At 42.3% G+C, this 25604-nt stretch overlaps 1 protein-coding gene across 2 annotated transcripts in view; it reads left to right on the top strand.

Annotated features, from left to right (window-relative positions):
- LOC130357219 (uncharacterized protein DDB_G0290685-like) overlaps nucleotides 1-25604 on the top strand; it is a 50198-nt gene that overhangs the window by 19731 nt on the left and 4863 nt on the right. For both annotated transcript variants that reach the window (XM_056559823.1, XM_056559824.1), the window contains 7 exons: nucleotides 2908-2943; nucleotides 6179-6232; nucleotides 22427-22489; nucleotides 23880-23912; nucleotides 24424-24462; nucleotides 24621-24674; nucleotides 24835-25569. In XM_056559823.1, coding sequence (XP_056415798.1) covers nucleotides 2908-2943; nucleotides 6179-6232; nucleotides 22427-22489; nucleotides 23880-23912; nucleotides 24424-24462; nucleotides 24621-24674; nucleotides 24835-25569 — 1014 coding nt within the window. The remainder of the gene's footprint in view (nucleotides 1-2907; nucleotides 2944-6178; nucleotides 6233-22426; nucleotides 22490-23879; nucleotides 23913-24423; nucleotides 24463-24620; nucleotides 24675-24834; nucleotides 25570-25604) is intronic.

Below are 25604 nucleotides of genomic sequence, written 5' to 3'. Positions count from 1 at the left end.
GCCCCTATAGGTTATTATGGGGTTAGGGGTCTTCTCTTCTAGTTTGGGTCAGTTCTTCTATGTGATGACATATTGTTCTCATTGTAGCCAGGAGTTGTCAGGCGGATGGTGGGGAATCCCTGTAATGGAAGCCCCAACAATGAGTTCAGTCTAGAGGGGGAATGGAGGATAACAATGGGGCCCCCAGAGCTAATGTAGGGGGATGGAGGATGACAATGGGGCCCCCAGAGCTAATGTAGGGAGGATGGAGGATGACAATGGGGCCCCAAATCTAATGTAGGGGGAATGGAGGATGACAATGGGGCCCCCAGAGCTAATGTAGGGAGGATGGAGGATGACAATGGGGCCCCCAGAGCTAATGTAGGGGGAATGGAGGATGACAATGGGGCCCCCAGAGCTAATGTAGGGAGGATGGAGGATGACAATGGGGCCCCAGAGCTAATGTAGGGTGAATGGAGGATGACAATGGGGCCCCAGAGCTAATGTAGGGTGAATGGAGGATGACAATGGGGCCCCCAGAGCTAATGTAGGGGGAATGGAGGATGACAATGGGGCCCCAGAGCTAATGTAAGGAGGATGGAGGATGACAATGGGCCCCCAGAGCTAGTGTAGGGAGAATGGAGGATGACAATGGGGCCGCCAGAGCTAATGTAGGGAGGATGGAGGATGACAATGGGGGCCCCAGAGCTAATGTAGGGAGAATGGAGGATGACAATGGGGCCCCCAGAGCTAATGTAGGGAGGATGGAGGATGACAATGAGGGCCCCAGAGCTAATGTAGGGGGAATGGAGGATAACAATGGGGCCCCAGAGCTAATGTAGGGGGGATGGAGGATGACAATGGGGGCCCCAGAGCTAATGTAGGGGGAATGGAGGATAACAATGGGGCCCCAGAGCTAATGTAGAATTTACATTGTAACAACGATCCCAGCGTCACATAGTCACCATGTAGATCAGCGTCACATAGTCACCATGTAGATCAGTGTCACATAGTCACCATGTAGATCAGCGTCACATAGTCACCATGTAGATCAGCGTCACATAGTCACCATGTAGATCAGCGTCACATAGTCACCATGTAGATCAGTGTCACATAGTCACCATGTAGATCAGCGTCACATAGTCACCATGTAGATCAGCGTCACATAGTCACCATGTAGATCAGCGTCACATAGTCACCACGTAGATCAGCGTCACATAGTCACCATGTAGATCAGTGTCACATAGTCACCATGTAGATCAGTGTCACATAGTCACCATGTAGATCAGCGTCACATAGTCACCATGTAGATCAGCGTCACATAGTCACCATGTAGATCAGCGTCACATAGTCACCATGTAGATCAGCGTCACATAGTCACCACGTAGATCAGCGTCACATAGTCACCATGTAGATCAGTGTCACATAGTCACCATGTAGATCAGCGTCACATAGTCACCATGTAGATCAGTGTCACATAGTCACCATGTAGATCAGCGTCACATAGTCACCATGTAGATCAGTGTCACATAGTCACCATGTAGATCAGCGTCACATAGTCACCATGTAGATCAGTGTCACATAGTCACCATGTAGATCAGTGTCACATAGTCACCATGTAGATCAGTGTCACATAGTCACCATGTAGATCAGCGTCACATAGTCACCATGTAGATCAGTGTCACATAGTCACCATGTAGATCAGCGTCACATAGTCACCATGTAGATCAGTGTCACATAGTCACCATGTAGATCAGCGTCACATAGTCACCATGTAGATCAGTGTCACATAGTCACCATGTAGATCAGTGTCACATAGTCACCATGTAGATCAGTGTCACATAGTCACCATGTAGATCAGCGTCACATAGTCACCATGTAGATCAGTGTCACATAGTCACCATGTAGATCAGTGTCACATAGTCACCATGTAGATCAGTGTCACATAGTTACCATGTAGATCAGCGTTACATAGTCACCATGTAGATCAGCGTCACATAGTCACCATGTAGATCAGCGTCACATAGTCACCATGTAGATCAGCGTCACATAGTCACCATGTAGATCAGCGTCACATAGTCACCATGTAGATCAGTGTCACATAGTCACCATGTAGATCAGCGTCACATAGTCACCATGTAGATCAGCGTCACATAGTCACCATGTAGATCAGCCGTCACATAGTCACCATGTAGATCAGTGTCACATAGTCACCATGTAGATCAGCGTCACATAGTCACCATGTAGATCAGCGTCACATAGTCACCATGTAGATCAGTGTCACATAGTCACCATGTAGATCAGTGTCACATAGTCACCATGTAGATCAGCGTCACATAGTCACCATGTAGATCAGTGTCACATAGTCACCATGTAGATCAGCGTCACATAGTCACCATGTAGATCAGTGTCACATAGTCACCATGTAGATCAGCGTCACACAGTCACCATGTAGATCAGCGTCACATAGTCACCATGTAGATCAGCGTCACATAGTCACCATGTAGATCAGTGTCACATAGTCACCACGTAGATCAGCGTCACATAGACACCATGTAGATCAGTGTCACATAGTCACCATGTAGATCAGTGTCACATAGTCACCATGTAGATCAGCGTCACATAGTCACCATGTAGATCAGTGTCACATAGTCACCATGTAGATCAGCGTCACATAGTCACCATGTAGATCAGCGTCACATAGTCACCATGTAGATCAGCGTCACATAGTCACCATGTAGATCAGCGTCACATAGTCACCATGTAGATCAGCGTCACATAGTCACCATGTAGATCAGTGTCACATAGTCACCATGTAGATCAGCGTCACATAGTCACCATGTAACACAATGTAGGGATCAGTCGTCCTGGATTCTGGGATGTGATCGCTGATCTCTAATGGTCTTTCTTCTTTTATTTCTACCACAGATTGATGCAGATAAAGAACAGTGCCCCGGCGTTCAGGTATTCTTCCTCCTCCCCCAGTCTTACACTATTCGGCTATGTTTTCATGGTGATCCACAGACAGTGAAGCACCAGCAGAACTTGCCGGCACTAGGACCCCTCGGAAATGTGGCGTCTCTGGCGGGAAATTTTGCCATGTGAACGATGAAGGAGAAAACCATTGGAAACAATAGGAGTCGACTGCTGCCGAATATCTGTGCGGAATATTCCTGTGGAATTGGGAAGGACATTCTGCCATGTGAAGATGAGATCAGGAATGGTCCTCATGTCAGGGACATACATACGAGAGGTGTCCCTGCTGAGGTCTATGTATGGTCCTGACCAGGGACGTGCACAGACATTTTGAAGGACAGGGGCTCAAGTAAAAAAAGAGGGCACTTTTCATAATTTAAAAAACGTCTTCCAGACTTAATGGGCAGATGTGCTCTGGTTCTTACACTGAAGAGATGGACACCACAGTAATATATACTTACATTCTACAATATACAAGAGTTGGCAAAAAAAAAGAATTATAAATATACAAAGACGTCCAGGCATAGCACAGCATACAGGATGGAGGCAGGGAAGCTCCGCCTCCATTGCGCACAAGACTGACTTCGCATACTAGCAATGTGGGGCAATACCTAGAAAATGGAAAGACCAATTTTTGTATACATGCACTGTAACCTAGTGTATTGGGCTTAGTGCGAGTAAACAGCCTGTCAGTTTCTCTTTAATTATATACCGTACCCCCCCCCTTAATTCCCTATATACTGTGCCACCATTCATCTATTAATTCCGTATATACTGTACCACCATTCATCTATTAATTCCCTATATACTGTGCCACCATTCATCTATTAGTTCCCCATATACTGTGCCAGCATTCATCTATTAATTACCAATATACTATGCCACCATTCATCTATTAATTCCCTATATACTGTGCCACCATTCATCTATTAATTCCCTATATACTGTGCCACCATTAATGAACTATATACTGTGCCACCATTCATCTATTAATTACCAATATACTATGCCACCATTCATCTATTAATTCCCTATATACTGTGCCACCATTAATGAACTATATACTGTGCCACCATTCATCTATTAATTCCCTATATACTGTGCCAACATTCATCTATTAATTCCCTTTATACTGTGCCACCATTCATCTATTAATTCCCTATATACTGTGCCAACATTCATCTATTAATTCCCTATATACTGTGCCACCATTAATGAACTATATACTGTGCCACCATTCATCTATTAATTCCCTATATACTGTGCCACCATACATCTATTAATTCCCTATATACTGTGCCAACATTCATCTATTAATTCCCTATATACTGTGCCACCATTCATCTATTAATTACCTATATACTGTGCCAACATTCATCTATTAATTCCCTATATACTGTGCCACCATTAATGAACTATATACTGTGCCACCATTCATCTATTAATTACCTATATACTGTGCCACCATTAATGAACTATATACTGTGCCACCATTCATCTATTAATTCCCTATATACTGTGCCACCATTCATCTATCAATTACCTATATACTGTGCCAACATTCATCTATTAATTCCCTATATACTGTGCCACCATTAATGAACTATATACTGTGCCACAATTCATCTATTAATTACCTATATACTGTGCCACCATTAATGAACTATATACTGTGCCACCATTCATCTATTAATTCCCTATATACTGTGCCACCATTAATGAACTATATACTGTGCCACTATTATTTAACTATACTGTGCATATTTTCTGCTGCAGATTTGCTTTAGCAGATTTCTCTTCCCATTGTCAATGGGAAGCAAAATCTGCAGTAAAAATAGGCACGTGTGAACGCACCCTAAGGATCTATACACAGTGCCAGCATACATAAAAATATAATGTTCCAATATAATGAAATATATACTGTGATTCCATAAATTCCCATATATACTGTGCTTACATTCCTCCAATAATTCCTTAATAATGTGCTTCATACAATACATACAAGCACATAACATAAAGGCACATACAGTACATAGGTAATATACACACATACATAGAGACAGTGACACATACATACAGGTACAAATATACATTAAGAAACATAAATACACAGACACACATATAACATGGAATATATACTAAAAGATATAGCCAATAAGCACATCATACATACAGGTACACACATACAATCACTAACAGATATATACACACATACAAAGATTCACTTGCTCATATATATACACATATACATACATACACACACATACATACATACACACATACAAAGATTCACTTTCTCATATATATAGGCATATACATAGAGATAGACACACACACATACATACACACACATGCATACATACACACATACATACACATACGCCCATACATACACATATATGCATACATGCACACATACATACACATATACATACATACATACATACACACACATGCATACATACATACACATACACACACATATACATACATACACACATACACATATACATACACACATACATACATACATACACACATGCATACATACATACATACATACATACACATACACACACATATACATACATACACACATACATACACATTCATACACATATACATACACACATACACATATACATACACACATACATACATACATACATTCACTTGCTCACATATATAGGCATATACATAGAGATAGACACACACACACACATATACACACACATATGTATACACACACACATATATATATATACACACACTGACATACAATCACTCACATATATTTACAGTTACTTACAGTAATGGCTGCATAGACTGAAGTGTGTGGGCGGACATGCTGTGGGCAGGGCTCCTCTCTGTCTCCCCTGTTCCTGTCTCCTCTGTGTGGAGAGAAGCAGAGAAATGGCAGATAATGACAGGGTGAGTGGCGCCCCCTTGCTGCAGGGAGGGCACAGCACCCTCCATTAAACCACTTACAACTCCCCAGCAACGGATCCTTTTTACTGCACCTGTCACCCTGAGTCTACACCTCCTTTTGTGAGAGCACTAGAGGGGCAGGTGAGGAAAAGGGCAGGGGCTCCAGCCCCCTTTCACTCCTATGTGTGTCCCTGGTCCTGACTGATCCCAGGATTACACAGGAGATTCTCTCAGGGTTTGATCTTCTCTGTTGTATCTATGATTCTCACCAGATCTGTATTCTTCTATATTTTAGACCCGGAAGATTCCCAAAAAAGGTTTCTAAAATGCCGTACATAAGCGAAGTAACGTAAGTATTTAAAGAGTAGCTATCACTAAATTACATTTCCCTATTCCCCCTCCCCATCTGTCCCTGACACCAACTACATCTATCCCTGTCTGTATTTCTGCCCAAATCCCCATAAAAATACCTTTAGAAGAACGGCTGCAGGAGCTCAGAGTTGAGGTCTCTGGTGAGGGCAGGAAGTGTGTGGCCCCGGCAGGCGCGACGTCATCTGAAGCCTGGCCGGGGCTCGCTTCCGCCCATCTCCTCTCTATTTCCTGCAGCTCGCACGCTGCAATGAATGACGAGAGGGAGATGCAGGGGAGCGGGGATGTTTAAATGTTGTACGCCGCGCGCATGAGTGCTGTACTCGCTCTCTGCCTGTGTAGGAAACAGGCAGAGAGCGAGCACAATGCTCGTGCGCGCGTGGCGTGCGAAATTTAAATGTCCCCGCCCACCTTGCATCTCCCTCTCCTCATTCATGTGAACGCGCTTTTCGGACCACGCTGGGCCACTCTCCCCGGCCAGCGTTAGTCCGAACGTGATGAACGTCAGGGGGGAAAAGTAATCCTGAGCCATATAGGGTGACACCTAGTGGCCAGGTTTACAAAAAAAAACATAAAACAGGATTTTTTTTTAAATTAAATATATTAGACATTTTTTTTTTTAAATAAAATATTTTTATTTACATAATCTATTTAATATTTTTTTTATGAGAGTACCCATTTAAAAATGTATTCTGTCACATTGGACATCCACAGAAATAGCAATACTGAGTCCCCCCAATATCCCTCCAGTATATGTGATATATGACCCAGTATATATGATATATCCTCAATTATATATGATATATCCCCCAGTATATATAATATATCCCCCAGTATATATGATATATACCCCAGTATATATGATATAACCCCCAGTATATATGATATATCCCCCAGTATATATGATAGATCCCCCAGTATATATGATATATCCCCCAGTATATGTGATATATCCCCCAGTATATATAATATATCCCCCAGTATATATGATATAACCCCCAGTATATATGATATATCCCCCAGTATATGTGATATATCCCCCAGTATATATGATATATCCCCCAGTATATAGAATATATCCTCCAGTATATATGATATATCCCCCAGTATATATGATATAACCCCCAGTATAAATGATATATCCCCCAGTATAGATGATATATCCCCCAGTATAAATGATACATCCTCCATTATATATGATATATCCCCCAGTATATATGATATATCCCCCATTATATATAATATATTCCCCAGGATATATACCCCAGTATATATGATATAACAGTGTGAATTCGGGTAGAAAAACATGATATAACCCCCAGTATATATGATATATCCCCAGCATATATTATTTATCCCCCAGTATATAGAATATATCCCCCAGTATATATGATATATCCCCCAGTATATATGATATATCCCCCAGTATATTTGATATATCCTCCGGTATATATGATATATCCCCCCAATATATATGATATATCCCCCAGTATATATGATACATCCCCCAGTATAAATGATATATCCCCAGGTATAAATGATATATCCCCCAGTATAAATGATATATTCCCCAGTATAAATGATATATCCCCCAGTATATATTATATAACCCCCAGTATATATCATATATCCCCCAGTATATTTGAAATATCCTCCGGTGTATATGGTATATCCCCCCCAATATATATGATATATCCCCCAATATATATATGATATATCCCCCAGTATATATTATTTATCCCCCAGTATATGTAATATATCCCCCAGTATATATATGATATAACCCCCAGTATATATGATATAACCTCCAGTATAAATGATATATCCCCCAGTATATATGATATATCCCCCAGTATATTTGATATCTCCTCCAGTATATATGATATAACCCCCAGTATATATGATATATCCCCCATTATATCTGATATATCCCCCAGTATATATATGATATAACCCCCAGTATATATGATATAACCTCCAGTATATATGATATATCCCCCAGTATATATGATATATCCCCCAGTATATATGATATATCCCCCAGTATATATGATATATCCCCCATTATATCTGATATATCCCCCAGTATATATAAGATATAACCCCCAGTATATATGATATATCCCCCAGTATATATGATATAACCCCCAGTATATATGATATATCCACCATTATATCTGATATATCCCCCAGTATATATATATGATATAACCCCCAGTATATATGATATAACCGCCAGTATATATAATATATCCCCCAGTATATATGATATATCCCCCAGTATATTTGAAATATCCTCCGGTATATATGATATATCCCCCCAATATATATGATACATCCCCCAGTATATATATGATATATCCCCCGGTATATATGGTATATCCCCCCAATATATATGATATATCCCCCAGTATCAGGGGCGTAGGAAACCCCACAAATCTGGGGGGGGTAGCATTGTAACTTGGTGTGGCTTTAAAAAAAGGCAGAGCCATAAAAGGGGAGGGTTTAAAAGGGGCGGGACCACTCAATTTTGCATGACAATACAGGCTCCTCATCACAGGTACCTTCAGGGAGCAGTGAATTCATGAGATAGGGCTCCGTCAGGACTGTGGGAGGTAGGCTGTGTGTGTGAGGTCAGGACGAGGGGTTAGTGTAGGCACCATTGACACCTTGATGAAACAGGGTGTACATGTATGCCGTGGTAGCAGTCTGGGTGTATGAAGTGCGCTTACAAGCTGAGCTCTCTTCATTTATTGCTAATGCCGGACATCAGTGATCACTTCCCTCCCCTCATAAAAGTGTAAACAAAAATAAACATATTTGGTATCGCCACATGTGGAAATGACAGAACTATTACAATATAACATTAATGAAACTACATGGTGAATGGTATAAACATAAAAAACTACCTAAGTCCACAATCACCATACATATTACCATCCTATTACTGACCAAATCCTGAATACTAAGACCAATATTACCAACAATATCAGTATACATGGAGCGAATTATACCAGCACACAAAGACTGGATAAAACCACCATACTGAGTAAAAACAACATACAGACTAACAATACCAATAATACCAAAATATTAACAATAACAGGACCAAATAATACTGCATCATCAGGAACACACTTTAAAGGGGTAATCCGGTGGAAAAAATGTTTTTAGGTCTTTATAAGTCAACTGGTGCCAGAAAGTTAAACAGATTTGTAATTACTTCTATCAAAAAATCGTTACCCTTCCTGCACTTTTTATCAGCTATATTCTACAGAGGAAATTATTTTCCTTTTGAATGTCCTTTTTGTCTTGTCCACACTGCTCTCTGCTGACACCTGATGCCTGTATCATGAACTGTCCAGAGCAGCATAGGTTTGCCATGGGGTTTTTCTCCTGCTCTGGACAGTTCCTGTTACGGGCAGCAGTTGTCAGCAGAGAGCACTGTGGACAAGACAAAAAAGAAATTAAAAAAGAACAGAATTTCCTTTGTAGCATACAGCTGCTAAAAAGTACAGGAAGGGTAAAGATTTTTTAATAGAAGTCATTACAAATCTGTTTAACTTTCTGGCACCAGTTCATTTAAAAATAAATAAAAAAGTTTTCCACCGGAGTACCCCTTTAACTTTCTGGCACCAGTTGATTTAAAAAAATGTTTTCCTAGTGGAGTACCCCTTTAAGATAAAAAAAAGGTTGCATCCTTAAGGGGTTAAAATAAAAAAAGTTTGCATAGTCTAAAATCACCTTGGTAAAATGGCTCCCCATCTGTCGCAAAGCTGCAGGCATGATGAGAGTTGTATTTTTGTAACAGCTGCAGAGCCACAGATTGGGGCACAGTTCTACCCATCATCAATGCAGAACATACAAGTGACCCCAGATCTGATGGGACAGTCAGACAGATACACAATTATATAATGACTCACAGGAGACGTCTTCTCTGTCGTCTGTCCTTTTCTTCTTCATCTGGTCCAGATGCCTTGTCTTCTTCCATCTTCTCTGCAGTCTGATGCCCGGACATCAATGGTCACTTTATCAGCAGATCTTCATCCTCTGTATGACAACAATAATCATTATAACCCTGCCAAGCATCATTCCCCCTGAAAATCATACTGCCAGACAGAATGCCCCCTAAAAATAATCCTGTCAGACACTGTTACTTCTGTTTGGCAGAATCCCACCCCTGTACTGTCCTCCTCCAGACCCATCTTTCCCCTGCAGATCCCTAAGGGCTCCTCCACACTGTGGATATTCAGTGGTGAAATTTCCGCTTGCAGCAGCCAAAGCCATTGGTGGATGGAGTGCATGGACGTATACCATGTTTATTAAGATTGACGGAGATTGCCGAAGGGGGCGCTACAGCTCTGCCATAGAGTTGCATTGAGGGGGCGTGTCACCCGCCGCTTCATGAGGTGGTCAACATGACCCCTTCCCATGGGCTGTTGGGGCCTGTACAGGAGATCGCGGGGGGCCCCAGGGAGCATTTAATTCAATAAAGTCTGCGGGCAGAACTGGGGGGATTCCCCGATGATCTGTCCCCCCCCGCATGATTTTCTGGGGGGATGTGTCTCCCCCCCCCCCCCCCCCCCGGTTCCTACGCCCCTTCCCAGTATATATGATCTATCCCCCGGTATAAATGATATATTCCCCAGTATAAATGATATATCCCCCAGGTATAAATGATATATCCCCCCAGTATAAATGATATATCCCCCCAGTATAAATGATATATCCCCCAGTATAAATTATATATCCCCCAGTATAAATGATATATCCCCCGGTATAAATGATATATCCCCCAGTATAAATTATATATCCCCCGGTATAAATGATATATCCCCCAGTATAAATGATATATCCCCAGGTATAAATGATATATCCCCCCAGTATAAATGATATATCCCCCCAGTATAAATGATATATCCCCCAGTATAAATGATATATCCCCCAGTATAAATGATATATCCCCCCAGTATAAATGATATATCCCCCAGTATAAATGATATATCCCCCAGTATAAATGATATATCCCCCAGTATATATATGATATAACCCCCAGTATATATGATATAACCTCCAGTATATATGATATATCCCCCAGTATATATGATATATCCCCCAGTATATATGATATATCCCCCAGTATATATGATATATCCCCCATTATATCTGATATATCCCCCAGTATATATATAAGATATAACCCCCAGTATATATGATCTATCCCCCAGTATATATGATATAACCCCAGTATATATGATATATTCCCCAGTATAAATGATATATTCCCCAGTATAAATGATATATTCCCCAGTATAAATGATATATCCCCGGTATAAATGATATATACCCCCAGTATAAATGATATATCCCCCAGTATAAATGATATATTCCCCGGTATAAATGATATATCCCCAGGTATAAATGATATATCCCCCCAGTATAAATGATATATCCCCCAGTATAAATGATATATCCCCCGGTATGAATGATATATCCCCAGGTATAAATGATATATCCCCCCAGTATAAAAGATATATCCCCCCAGTATAAATGATATATCCCCCCAGTATAAATGATATATCCCCCGGTATATATGATATATCCCCCAGTATAAATGATATATTCCCTAGTATAAATGATATATCCCCCGGTATATATGATATATCCCCCAGTATAAATGATATATTCCCTAGTATAAATGATATATCCCCCAGTATAAATGATATATCCCCCAGTATAAATGATATATCCCCCAGTATAAATGATATATCCCCCAGTATAAATGATATATCCCCGGTATAAATGATATATCCCCCGGTATAAATGATATATCCCCCGGTATAAATGATATATCCCCCCCGGTATAAATGATATATCCCCCAGTATAAATGATATATCCCCCCAGTATAAATGATATATCCCCGGTATAAATGATATATCCCCCCAGTATAAATGATATATCCCCCCAGTATAAATGATATATCCCCGGTATAAATGATATATCCCCCGGTATAAATGATATTTCCCCCGGTATAAATGATATATCCCCCAGTATAAATGATATATCCCCAGGTATAAATTATATATCCCCCAGTATAAATGATATATGATATATCCCCCGGTATAAATGATATATCCCCCAGTATAAATGATATATCCCCCAGTATAAATGATATATCCCCCAGTATAAATGATATATCCCCCAGTATAAATGATATATCCCCCAGTATAAATGATATATCCCCCAGTATAAATTATATATCCCCCGGTATAAATGATATATCCCCCGGTATAAATGATATATCCCCCAGTATAAATGATATATCCCCGGTATAAATGATATATCCCCCGGTATAAATGATATATGATATAACCCCCTGTATAAATTATATATCCCCCCAGTATAAATTATATATCCCCGGTATAAATTTTATATCCCCCCAGTATAAATTATATATCCCCCAGTATAAATGATATATCCCCGGTATGAATGAAATATCCCCCAGTATAAATGATATATCCCCCCAGTATAAATTATATATCCCCCAGTATAAATTATATATCCCCCGGTATAAATTATATATCCCCCCAGTATAAATTCTATATCCCCCCAGTATAAATTATATATCCCCCAGTATAAATGATATATCCCCCGGTATAAATGATATATCCCCCAGTATAAATGATATATCCCCCCAGTATAAATGATATATCCCCAGGTATAAATTATATATCCCCCAGTATAAATGATATATGATATGTCCCCCGGTATAAATGATATATCCCCCAGTATAAATGATATATGCCCCAGTATAAATGATATATCCCCCCAGTATAAATGATATATCCCCAGGTATAATTTATATATCCCCCAGTATAAATTATATATCCCCGGTATAAATTATATATCCCCCCAGTATAAATTATATATCCCCCAGTATAAATGATATATCCCCGGTATAAATGATATATCCCCCGATATAAATGATATATTCCCCAGTATATATGATATATCCCACAGTATAAATGATATATCCCCGGTATGAATGATATATCCCCCAGTATAAATGATATATCCCCGGTATGAATGATATATCCCCCAGTATATATGATATATCCCCCAGTAGAAATGATATATCCCCGGTATAAATGATATATCCCCCAATATAAATGATATATCCCCCGGTATAAATTATATACTCCCCGGTTTAAATTATATATCCCCCAGTATAAATGATATATCCCCCGGTATATATGATATATCCCCAGGTATAAATGATATATGATATATCCCCCGGTATAAATTATATATCCCCCCCAGTATAAATTATATATCCCCCAGTATAAATGATATATCCCCCGGTATAAATTATATATCCCCCGGTATAAATGATATATTCCTGGTATAAATGACATATTCCCCAGTACAAATGATATATTCCTGGTATAAATGATATATCCCCCGGTATAAATGATATATTCCCCGGTATATATGATATATCCCCAGGTATAAATGATATATCCCCAGGTATAAATGATATATCCCCCCAGTATATATGATGTATCCCCCCGGGTATATACGGCTTCTTCTATCTAATAACTGGGCCCAGAGGTCATTATCAGGACCATCCCCAGAACTGAGGAGCACGTGGAGCTGCCGTCTACACATACAAAGGGCCCCAGTAATATAAGTCCTGATGGCGGCCACTGAGCCCTGTTACTGGATAGAAGAAGCCGTATGTTCTATTGTAGTATATAGTGATAATGGGCGGTGATATAAATCTGTAACTTATATATCATATCTACTTATATGTAAATCACCACTAAGGGACATCCTCAACATTGTAGTATATAGTGATAATGGGCAGTGATATAAATATAAATCTGTAACTTATATATCATATCTACTTATATATATATTTCTCTATCGGCTCCATTGGGGGACACAGACCATGGGTGTATGCTGCTGTCTCTAGGAGGCTTGACACTATGGCAACCAAAAAAGTCAGCTCCTCCCAGCAGGATATACCCGCCTCCAGGCCCTGAGGTAATCAGTTTCAGCTTAGTGTCTAAGGAGGATAAACACTGGTCTGGGATTCTCCTCAGACCAGGTCTTATATTTTTCATTTTCCTAGTTAGGGATGTGTTAGTTCTTTTATTTATTTTTCTTTCCGTTTTCAGGTGGGGACTCAGGAACTGCGGTTCACTGTTTCCCCATTGCGAGAGGTGGCAGGCATCTTGGATGTACTGTTAACCCCCTCTCGCCAACGGTCAGCGGGTCCCCCTACCTTCCTGTTCGCCTCACTATGAGCTTGGCTTGCTGCAGGTGATAATGCTGACTGAAGACTACAGTCTGAACACTTCATAGGGAAGCCTTCATGAGTATTCCCCCCCCCCTTTTTTTTCTATCAGGTGGCGGATTTTCAATCTCTGGAAACCCCCAGTATTTAGCCCACTATTACATTAGGTCAGGGAGGAGGGTTTTTTCCCTCCTTTTGTCTGCTTGGGGGTCCCTTTCTTTATTATAAGGCTGGGGGACAGAGCAGTGGTGTTTGTACATTTATAGCGGCTTGCTACTAAGCCGCGGCGGTTACTTTAGTTTTGTGCTATGGGCGCTTCTTCGGTCCGGCCGCACATAGCGCTCTATTATGTCTCTCTATCGACAGCGGAGGCTGCCGGAGGTACTTCGCCAGCTCCTTTCCCCTCTATCGGGGCTGGGAGCGGGCGCCATTATCGCCTCAGCTGCATTAGCACCGCCCACCCAACCCGTCAGTGTTTCTCTGAGCGGGAACTTGTTCCCACGGCCGCACATTCTTCTTCGGCAGTGGAGGCTGCCGGAGGTACTTTGCCCGCTCCTTTCCCCATTAGTTCGCATATGCAGTGCATATGTGCTGGGGACCGGGAGCGGGCGACATTATTACTCAGCTACATTTACTTCAGCGGACTGGGGCGCAGTAGCTCTGCCCACCAGCCCGTCGGTGCTTCTCTGTGCGGGGGCTAGTTATCTATTGGCGCTGTGCGTGTGCAGAGGGGAGTATTCAGGGCCATTCAACAGCGCCCTTGGTTTAGTACGGTCCCCTCTTGCCATTGGTGCAATGTTCTGCATCTCTCCTCAGCCTGCCAGAGTTTAAAAAAGAAAATTCAATAAAAAAATAAAACTTCACAGCAGCTGCCTTGGGGGCTCAGACCGGGGTTTTTTTTACTTGTCCAGCCCAGACCTGTTCCTCCTTCTAACAGATGACTAGGTCCCTGGTTTCCTTTTACACTCTAAGGGTTGTAACATGAAATTACTGGTTCTGTTAAACCCACTTGTTCTGCCTGCACCACTGCTCCCCCAGAACCCCCTGTTATTTATACTTAGGATGCCCTTCCAGACCCTGTGGGTTCGGCCATCCTTCCAGTCTGGGTATTCCCCGACTTGGCTCAGGTCTCCCGGTATGGGGTGACTGCCTTGAAGAGGTCCTCCCTTCACGGAGGGTCCCGTTCTCCCCCTGTTCTGATGCTCTCGCAGCATCATAAGGATGTTTCATCTCTCTCATCCCCTGAGTCTTGGGCAGGCACGGGAGCTCCCCTCACAGGCATCACCCCGTTGCTCCAGCTTGTAGCTCATCTTTGAGATAGCAGGTTCTTCCTGCTTTTGCTTCTGCCTGGGTGTCAAAAGCCCTTTCAGTATGGTCTCCTAACTCCGCCAGGGTAGTCTTCAAGATCCTTCCGGAGGATTTATTTAATCTAGCTCTCCGATGCTCCTCATCTGGAGATTTTCTGTGTTCTGCTTCCATGCGCAGCCACTGTGCTGCCTTTGCCACAAGCTACCTGGTAGCCACCATGTGGCTTAAAGCATGGAATACCGACCCCACCTTCAGGAAGTGAGGCGACGGGCGGAAAAGAGTTCTCTTTTACCTCTGGATAAGGCTCACAGAACCGCTTTCCGTCGGAAATCCTCCGCCTTCCGGTTCTGTGGACCTTTGGTACCAACAAAGGGTGCAGCCAGACACCTTCACGGGAAGGGGGCTTCCTCCTTCCGGACCCGTCCCTCCTGGAGGTCGGCTATCCGTTCCGGCCGTTTGGCGGCCCCATCAGGCAACCGTAGGCGTTCCTCGGCCTGAAGGGTCGCCCCCCACCCGCCGACCTTTCTCGGGTAGTTGGTCGCCTCTTACTCTTCCAGGAATGCTGGACCACGCACATTCAGGATCCATGGGTCAGGGATGTAGTAGTCAACGGATACAGGATCGACTTTGCTTCCCTTCCATGGGATTGCCTTTTTCTTTCCTGGACCCTCCGGTTCCCATCTCTAGCGAAGGCAGTTCGGAGCGTGCTCCAGCTCCTTTTTGTCCAGGGAGTAATTGTCCCGGTTCCTTCAGGGGAACGTTTTTGAGGTTTATTCCAACCTCTTTGTGGTCTCCATGAAGGCGTTTCTGTTTGCCCAATCTTGGTTCTCGAGTATCTCAGCCAGCATTTTCTGCTTTCCCATCCCGAATGGAGTCTCTCCGTTCGGTGCTGGCGTCCGTGGTTCTAGGGAAGTTTTCTTTCCTCGGTGGACATCAAGGATGCCTGCCTCCATAGCTCATTGTTTTCCGGTCTTCAGCGGTACCCCCACCTTGCAGTTTCGGACGGTCATTTTTCATTGTGGCTCTCCATTTTGGTCTGGCCACCTCTCCGCGTACCCTTACCAAAGTCCTGGCGCCTGTGATAGCCCTTTTACGGATAACAGTTGCTTCCGTAATTCCTTACTGGACGACCTCCTGATCAGAGCTCCTGCCAGGGCCCGGATCCTGGAGAGTCTTAGTCTCAACCTTCAGACCTTATCTCACTTTGGTTGGATGGTCAATCGAGACAAGTCCAACTGTTCTCCTGGGGCTCCAGCTCAACGCGGCCTCTGCCCGCTTTCGACTCTGCCGAGTAATTGGCTGACTGTCTTATCTAGAGTCTAATGACTTCGGCACCCTGCTCCAGTTTCCATTTGCTTTTGCATAGATGTCCTGGGTCGGTTGGTGGCGGCCGTGGTCGCCATGCCATTTGCCCAGTTTCATCACCGAACTCTTCAACTGGTGATTTTCTTCCGGTGGGACAGGTCTCCATTGTCTCTCGACCGCAAGATCGTTCTCTCTCGACAGTCTTGTCTGTCCCTTTTATGGTGGCTTAGTTTCCTCCCTGTCTTCCAGCTGTGCTCCTTCCTGCCCCACCCTGCTAGTCTGTCGGGCTGGGGAGGTATTTTCAGGGACCGTCCAGTCTGGGCCTTGGTCTCCCTAGAGCCCTTTTCCCCTTCAACATGTTGGGGCCTAGGGCAATTTTTTCCTTGCTTGTGTCTTGGGAAATTCCCTTCTGGGCGGAACTCGGGTTTCCGGCCATCTTTTCTATCTTCCTTCCGGCTGTTCCTGGGCTGTGGTCTTCTCGGCCGATCCTCAGTCGTCCAAGGCAAGTGGTCCCCACATCCGGGGGTGTTTACAGTGATCTGCAACCCCTGGGGCGCTCCTGGTGTGGACCACTGCTTGTCCCGCCACAACCGAAGCGTTCCTCTTTCGTGACCCAGCCTGGCCCCGGCGGACGTGGTATGTCGTCGTGGTCAGGTTCCTGCACAACTCAATGCTACGCCTTCCCTATTTACCATCTCTGCCTTTGCTGGCGTGGCAGTTGAGACAGCGGTTTCTGAGGACCTGCGGCTTCTATTCCCAAGTGGTTTGCACCATGCTGAGGGCTCACAGGCCTTCCCCTGCAAGATTTGCCTCCATACCTGATGGTCTTCTTTTCTTTGGTGTGAAACTCAGCCCTTGTTTCTCCGGTCATAGTTTTCCCTTCCGACCCCTTTCCAGTCGGAGCTTGCCCAAGGGTTGGCTTTTCAGTTCCCTTAAGGGTCAAAGGTTCGGCCCTTTTCCATTCTTTTTTCAACGTCCCCTGGCGTTCAATTATCATGTCCGAACCTGGTTCAGGGAGTGGCACACCTTGCCCTCCTTCTCAGTCCCCTTCTTTCCCTTGGGACTTACTCTTGGTCTTAGGTGCTCTGCAAGGCGCCCCCTTTTGTACTTCTCAGGGACATTTCTCTTTGCCTCCTTCCCCAGAAGGTGGCGTTCCTTATTGCTCTTACCTCTCTTCGGAGGGTGTCAGAGCTGGCAGCTCTCTCCAGCCGTTCTCCCTTCCTGGTTTTATACCTGGACAAGTTGTTTTCCATCCAGGTCTGTCCTTTTTACCTCAGATGGTTTTGACTTTTTCATCTCAATGAGGAGACCGTATTACCGTCCTTTTGTTCGGTCCCTTCTCATCCCTGGAAGCGTCTTTTTTTTGTGGTGAGGGCTGTTCAGACTTATCTCTGTCTCTCTTTCCTTTCGGCAGTGTGGCTCCCTTTTTTCGTTTCTCCGGAAAGTAGTCGTACAGGACAACCTGCTTCTGCGGCCACCATTTTTTTTCGGTGGATCCGGTCTGCTATTTATGAGCTTACCGCTGCAAGAGGAAGATCCCAGATGCTACTCTGAGCTGTAAGACGTTGCAGGTGGCGGTGGTCCAACCGTCCACCTGTCTGATTCCTTACCCACCCAAGGGACGGCTTTGGTATGTCCCATGGTCTGTGTCCCCCAATGGAGCCGATAGAGAAAAGGAGATTTTTTATGCTTACCGTAAAATCTCTTTCTCGAAAGATCCATTGGGGGACACAGCTCCCACCCTTTTTTCTGGTGTTCCCATTTCAGTTATCTGTCCGAGGGTGTGTTCAGTTGCTTTTCTTCTGATTGCTCGGACAGTTTGTGGTTTTTTCTTGACCTGTCAGTCTTCTTCTATTGCTCTGGGACTAAAACTGATTACCTCAGGGCCTGGAGACGGGTATATTCTGCTGGGAGGAGCAGACTTTTTTGGTTGCCATAGTGTCAAGCCTCCTAGAGACAGCAGCATACACCCATGGTCTGTGTCCCCCAATGGATCCTTCGAGAAAGAGATTTTACGGTAAGCATAAAAAATCTCCTTATCACCACTAAGGGACATTGTAGTATATAGTGATAATGGGCAGTGATATAAAACTGTAACTTATATATCATATCTACTTATATATAAATCACCACTAAGGGACATCCTCTAATAGAGATGAGCGAACTTACAGTAAATTTGATTCGTCACGAACTTCTCGGCTCGGCAGTTGATGACTTTTCCTGCGTAAATTAGTTCAGCCTTCAGGTGCTCCGGTGGGCTGGAAAAGGTGGATACATTCCTAGGAAAGAGTCTCTTAGGACTGTAACCACCTTTTCCAGCCCACCGGAGCACCGGAAAGCTGAACTAATTTATGCAGGAAAAGTCATCAACTGCCGAGCCGAAAAGTTCGTGACGAATCGAATTTACTGTAAGTTCGCTCATCTCTATCGTCTACAGTGTAGTATATAGTGATAATGGGCGGTGATATAAAACTGTAACTTATATATCATATCTACATATATACTGTATATATATATATATATATATATATATATATATCACCACTAAGGGACATCCTCTACATTGTAGTATATAGTGATAATGGGCGGTGATATAAATCTGTAACTTATTTATCATATCTACTTATATGTAAATCACCACTAAGGGACATCCTCTACATTGTAGTATATAGTGATAATGGGTGGTGATATAAAACTGTAACTTATATATCATATCTACATATATACTGTATATATATATATATATATATATATATATATATCTATGTATATATATATCTATATATATATATATATGTATATATATCACCACTAAGGGACATCCTCTACATTGTAGTATATAGTGATAATGGGCGGTGATATAAAACTGTAACTTATATATCATATCTACATATATACTGTATATATATATATATATATATATATATATATATATATATATATTTATATATATATATATATATATATATATATATATATCACCACTAAGGGACATCCTCTACATTGTAGTATATAGTGATAATGGGCGGTGATATAAATCTGTAACTTATTTATCATATCTACTTATATGTAAATCACCACTAAGGGACATCCTCTACATTGTAGTATATAGTGATAATGGGCGGTGATATAAAACTGTAACTTATATATCATATCTACATATATACTGTATATATATATATATATATATATACATATATATATATATATTTATATATATCTATATATATATATATATATATATATATATATATATATGTATATATATCACCACTAAGGGACATCCTCTACATTGTAGTATATAGTGATAATGGGCGGTGATAGAAATCTGTAACTTATTTATCATATCTACTTATATGTAAATCACCACTAAGGGACATCCTCAACATTGTAGTATATAGTGATAATGGGCAGTGATAGAAATCTGTAACTTATATAACATATCTACTTATATATAAATCACCACTAAGGGACATCCTCTACATTGTAGTATATAGTGATAATGGGCGGTGATAGAAATCTGTAACTTATATAACATATCTACTTATATATGTAAATCACCACTAAGGGACATCCTCTACATTGTAGTATATAGTGATAATGGGCTGTGATATAAATCTGTAACTTATATAACATATCTACTTATATATAAATCACCACTAAGGGACATCCTCTACATTGTAGTATATAGTAATGATGGGCGGTGATATAACCCCTTAGCGACAATAGACGTAAATGTACGTCATGGTGACGTGGTACTTAGCGCACCATGACGTACATTTACGCGCCGCCATGGTTGCGAGCACCAGAGGGATGCTCGCGACATGCGCGGCAGGTCCCGGCTGCTATCAGCAGCCAGGGACCGCCGGTAATGGTGGACATCCGCGATATCGTGGATGTCCGCCATTAACCCCTCAGATGCCGTGATCAATACAGATCACGGCATCTGTTGCAGTGTGGTACTTTGAATGGATGATCGGGCGCAGCGCTGCCGTGGCGATCCGATCATCGAGCATGGCGGCCGGAGGTCCCCTCACCTGGCTCCGGACGTCTCCCGGGGTCTTCTGCTCTGGTCTGCTCGATCTCACACCAGAGCAGAAGACCCCAGGAGATGGCCGTAGCCAGGTGAGGGGACCTCACCGATAATACTGAGCAGTGCTGTGTCCTATACATAGCACTGAACAATATTAGCAATCAACTGATCCCCCTATGGGGACTTAAAAAGTGTTAAAAAAAAAAAAAAAAAGGCAAATAAAAAAGTTTAAAAAATTATAAAAATCCCCTCCCCCAATAAAAAAGTAAAACGTCCGTTTTTCCCATTTTACCCCCCAAAAAGCATAAAAAAAATTAATACACATATTTGGTATCCCAGCGTGCGTAAAAGTCTGAACTATTAAAATATATTGTTAATTATCCCGTACAGTGAACAGGGTAAATGTAAAAAAAATCTAAGTCCATAATTGCTGCTTTTTTGTCACATTTTATTCCAAAATAAATTTATAAAAAATTTATAAAAAGTAAAACCTAAGCAAAAGTGGTACTGATAAAAACTACAGATCATGGCGCAAAAAAAATGAGCCCTCAGATCGTCCCATATACGGAAAAATGAGAAAGTTATAGGTGGTCAAAATAGGGCAATTTAAAACATACTAATTTTGTGAAAATGGTTTGAGATTTTTTTTTTAAGCGGTACAATTATAGAAAAGCATATAACATGGGTATCATTTATTTTTTCCTTCTTTTTTTATTTTTTTACTTTTTTTACTTTTTATTTAATTTCAAGGTTACATACATTCAAAACAAATAGCACATTCCCTTAATAATAGGGAAACACATTACCTAGTTAAAATAACTAGGAGGAAAGGAAGCAAAAGGAAAAAAATAAAAAGTTTAATCCTATTGACCCACAGAATAAAGAAAACATGTCATTTTTACCATAAAGTGTACATCGTGAAAACAAAACCTTCCAAAATGTGCTAAATTGTGGTTTTCTTTTCAATTTTCCCACATAAATAATATTTGTTTGGTTGCGCCGTACATTTTATTGTAAAATAAGTGATATCAATACAAAGTACAATTGGCGACTCAAAAAACAAGCCCTCATATGGGTCTGTGGATGGAAATATAAGAGAGTTATGATTTTTAGAAGGCGAGGAGGAAAAAATGAAAATGCAAAAATAAAATTGGTCTGTTCCTTAAGGGGATAAAGATATAATACCTAATACCCTCATACCTAGGTCTCTTTCTCTTTTTTTTTCCAGAGAACTTCGAGGGGACATCCCACCAGCCCGAAAGAGGAAGAAAAGAAAGAGGAGACAAACTAAGTAATCTAAGACCATTCTTATTTCTTATTGAGACACAAATGGGGGCATTTATCATTGTAGGTGTAAGTGAAGCATTTATCATTGTAGGTGTAAGTGAAGCATTTATCATTGTAGGTGTAAGTGAAGCATTTATCATTGTAGGTGTAAGTGAAGCATTTTCTACACCTTTTTGTTTGTGTGCTGGTGATGTGTAGGAGCACCAAATGTATTAAATGGTCACAGAGCAGGTCACATTTTCTGAAATTTCACTCATACAGCAAAAAGCTAAGCTAAGTCTAGGCTGGTGTAGTTTAGCGACTTTTTGGTGGTTTCCCCCCCCCCCTTTTTTTTGCGCCTTTTTACAAATAGGCGCAGTTCAAAAAACCCGTCCATATCATGTGTATTGCCAAAAATCTGTGGATTGCATCTTAAAATCAGCAGAAATGTGTAACCCAAATGGTGCAAAAAAGGACACTTGCTCCAAAATAGTGACAAATGTAGAAAGAAAAAAAGGTTAAACACAATAACAAATGCCGGCCAATAATTTTTCCTTAGAGAGAATGTGTCCCAGGTTTTGTGCCCAAGAACCCCCAGCAGTCGTTACACTGGATGATAATAGTATTGTATAGATGTCCTTGTGTAAGCTGCCTGATGCTGCATAATGTACAGTATGGGCTTATAACAAAGGGGGCGCTGTATGTTACCTACAGGTGAGGAGTCATGCCTAGTACATAAATAGCGCTTGTCCCACCCCTGAGGAGCGGGCATGACAGTCACACTGTACACCAGGAGGGAACAACACACACCCCTGCCTAGAGCATGAATAGAGCTTGTCCCACCTCTGAGGAGCGGGAATGACAGTCACACTGGACACCAGGAGGGAACAACACACACCCCTGCCTAGAGCATGAATAGAGCTTGTCCCACCTCTGAGGAGCGGACATGACAGTCACACTGTACACCAGGAGGGAACAACACATGCCCCTGCTTAGTACATGACTAGAGCTTGTCCCACCCCTGAGGAGCGGGCATGACAGTCACACTGTACACCAGGAGGGAACAACACATGCCCCTGCCTAGAGCATGAATAGAGCTTGACCCACCCCTGAGGAGCAGGCATGACAGTCACACTGTACACCAGGAGGGAACAACACATGCCTCTGCCTAGAGCATGAATAGAGCTTGACCCACCCCTGAGAAGTGGACATGACAGTCATACTGTACACCAGGAGGGAACAACACACACCCCTGATTAGGAGGGAAAAGTAGGGCTTTGTTTTTACCTTATTTACTAAAACTGCCTAAAAATAAAACTATATTTGTTGCCCATAGCAACCAACCAGGGCTGTGATTAGTTTATTTGTACTTTTGCTTCTCTCCCCATCTCACACTCATCTTTTCTCACTTTCAGCTCTTCAGTCGCATTGGATGCAGACACTATAAGGTATGTATATCATCATAATGCACAAAATAGTTAGCAAAGACATTTTGTGGACCCTAGCACAAGATCTGTTTTGTCTATAGAGCTAAAGCCGACAGCAGGGGACCCTCTACTACCCAGAGTATACAAGGGAACTGAAGAGAATTCAATTACCTTATATATAATTCTGGGCATCTCCAATACAGGGCTGACCCCCATAGACTTTATGGTGCGGCCAGTGACTTGTAGCTGACAGATACCTCCAGGAATGATCTCAGACTGCAGGGGGCGCCACAGGAGGAAATGGTGACATGCAGGAAGCTGCTGTTTGGCTGCTCACATGTCACTTCCTGTGCATGGAGGAGAGATCAGTGGAGGAACCTGGAGGCGAGGAGCTGATTCATTGACAGGCTGCAGAGGTTGTGTCACTAAATCTTGACCCCATCTGCTCCTATAGGACAGGTTTAGGGCCCCACAAGAGAATAGAAATCTTCTGTATAATAGTTACTTATTTGTGTCCTCTTTTTCTTCACAGATTCAAGACTAAAGTGATAACAACGAAGCGAGCCTTCAGGTATTTCTCCGGAATCCTCCATCATCCTCTAGTGTTAGGAGATCAGGGGCCCCTATAGTGAGAGCTGAAGGATCGCCTGGGGGCCACGTCTTATACATGACACATTCTGGACATTTCTCTAACAATGATTATAACTGGAGCTTTATTTTCTTCCATAGACCAGATCAATATCCGAAAAAGGTCTCCAGAGCAACACCACTGCAAAACATCATGTGAGTGTAAAGGAGGAGCAGGGGCCGCCACCGCTGCTTATCCTACAGCTTCTTCTACTTATTCTACAGAATATAAGGGGCCACAATGCAGATCTATCCATGAATGATTCATTGTCAGTAGAAATATCCAGATCATGATCTCTCTGTTCTATCCCAATAGTGAAAGAGCTGCAGAGGAATGGGAGGCCAGAAAACCAGAAAATACTGTGGAGAAGATGGATGGAGGGATGGAAAAATCGGAGAAGAAGGAGGATGGAGGAATGGAAAGATCAGAGGAGAAGGAGGATGGAGGAATGGAAAGATCAGAGGAGAAGGAGGATGGAGGAATGGAAAGATCAGAGGAGAAGGAGGATGGAGGAATCGAAAGATCAGAGGAGAAGGAGGATGGAGGAATGGAAAGATCAGAGGAGAAGGAGGATGGAGGAATGGAAAGATCAGAGAAGAAGGAGGATGAAGGAATGAAAAGATCAGAGGAGAAGGAGGATGGAGGAATGGAAAGATCAGAGGAGAAGGAGGATGGAGGAATGGAAAGATCAGAGGAGAAGGAGGATGGAGGAATGGAAAGATCAGAGGAGAAGGAGGATGGAGGAATGGAAAGATCAGAGGAGAAGGAGGATGGAGGAATGGAAAGATCAGAGGAGAAGGAGGATGGAGGAATGGAAAGATCAGAGGAGAAGGAGGATGGAGGAATGGAAAGATCAGAGGAGGAGGAGGATGGAGGAATGGAAAGATCAGAGGAGGAGGAGGATGGAGGAATGGAAAGATCAGAGGAGAAGGAGGATGGAGGAATGGAAAGATCAGAGGAGGAGGAGGATGGAGGAATGGAAAGATCAGAGGAGGAGGAGGATGGAGGAATGATGATACAGAAAGAGACAGCAAGAGAGGAAGAGACTGTGTAAGTAGAAATAAGCTGGAGGGTTATATACCCCA

This window comes from Hyla sarda, chromosome 2 (genome assembly GCF_029499605.1).
Source record: "Hyla sarda isolate aHylSar1 chromosome 2, aHylSar1.hap1, whole genome shotgun sequence".
NCBI classification, from domain to species: domain Eukaryota; kingdom Metazoa; phylum Chordata; class Amphibia; order Anura; family Hylidae; genus Hyla; species Hyla sarda.
The sequence above is the reverse complement of the archived record's forward strand: the minus strand, read 5'-3'. Positions and strand labels throughout refer to the sequence as shown.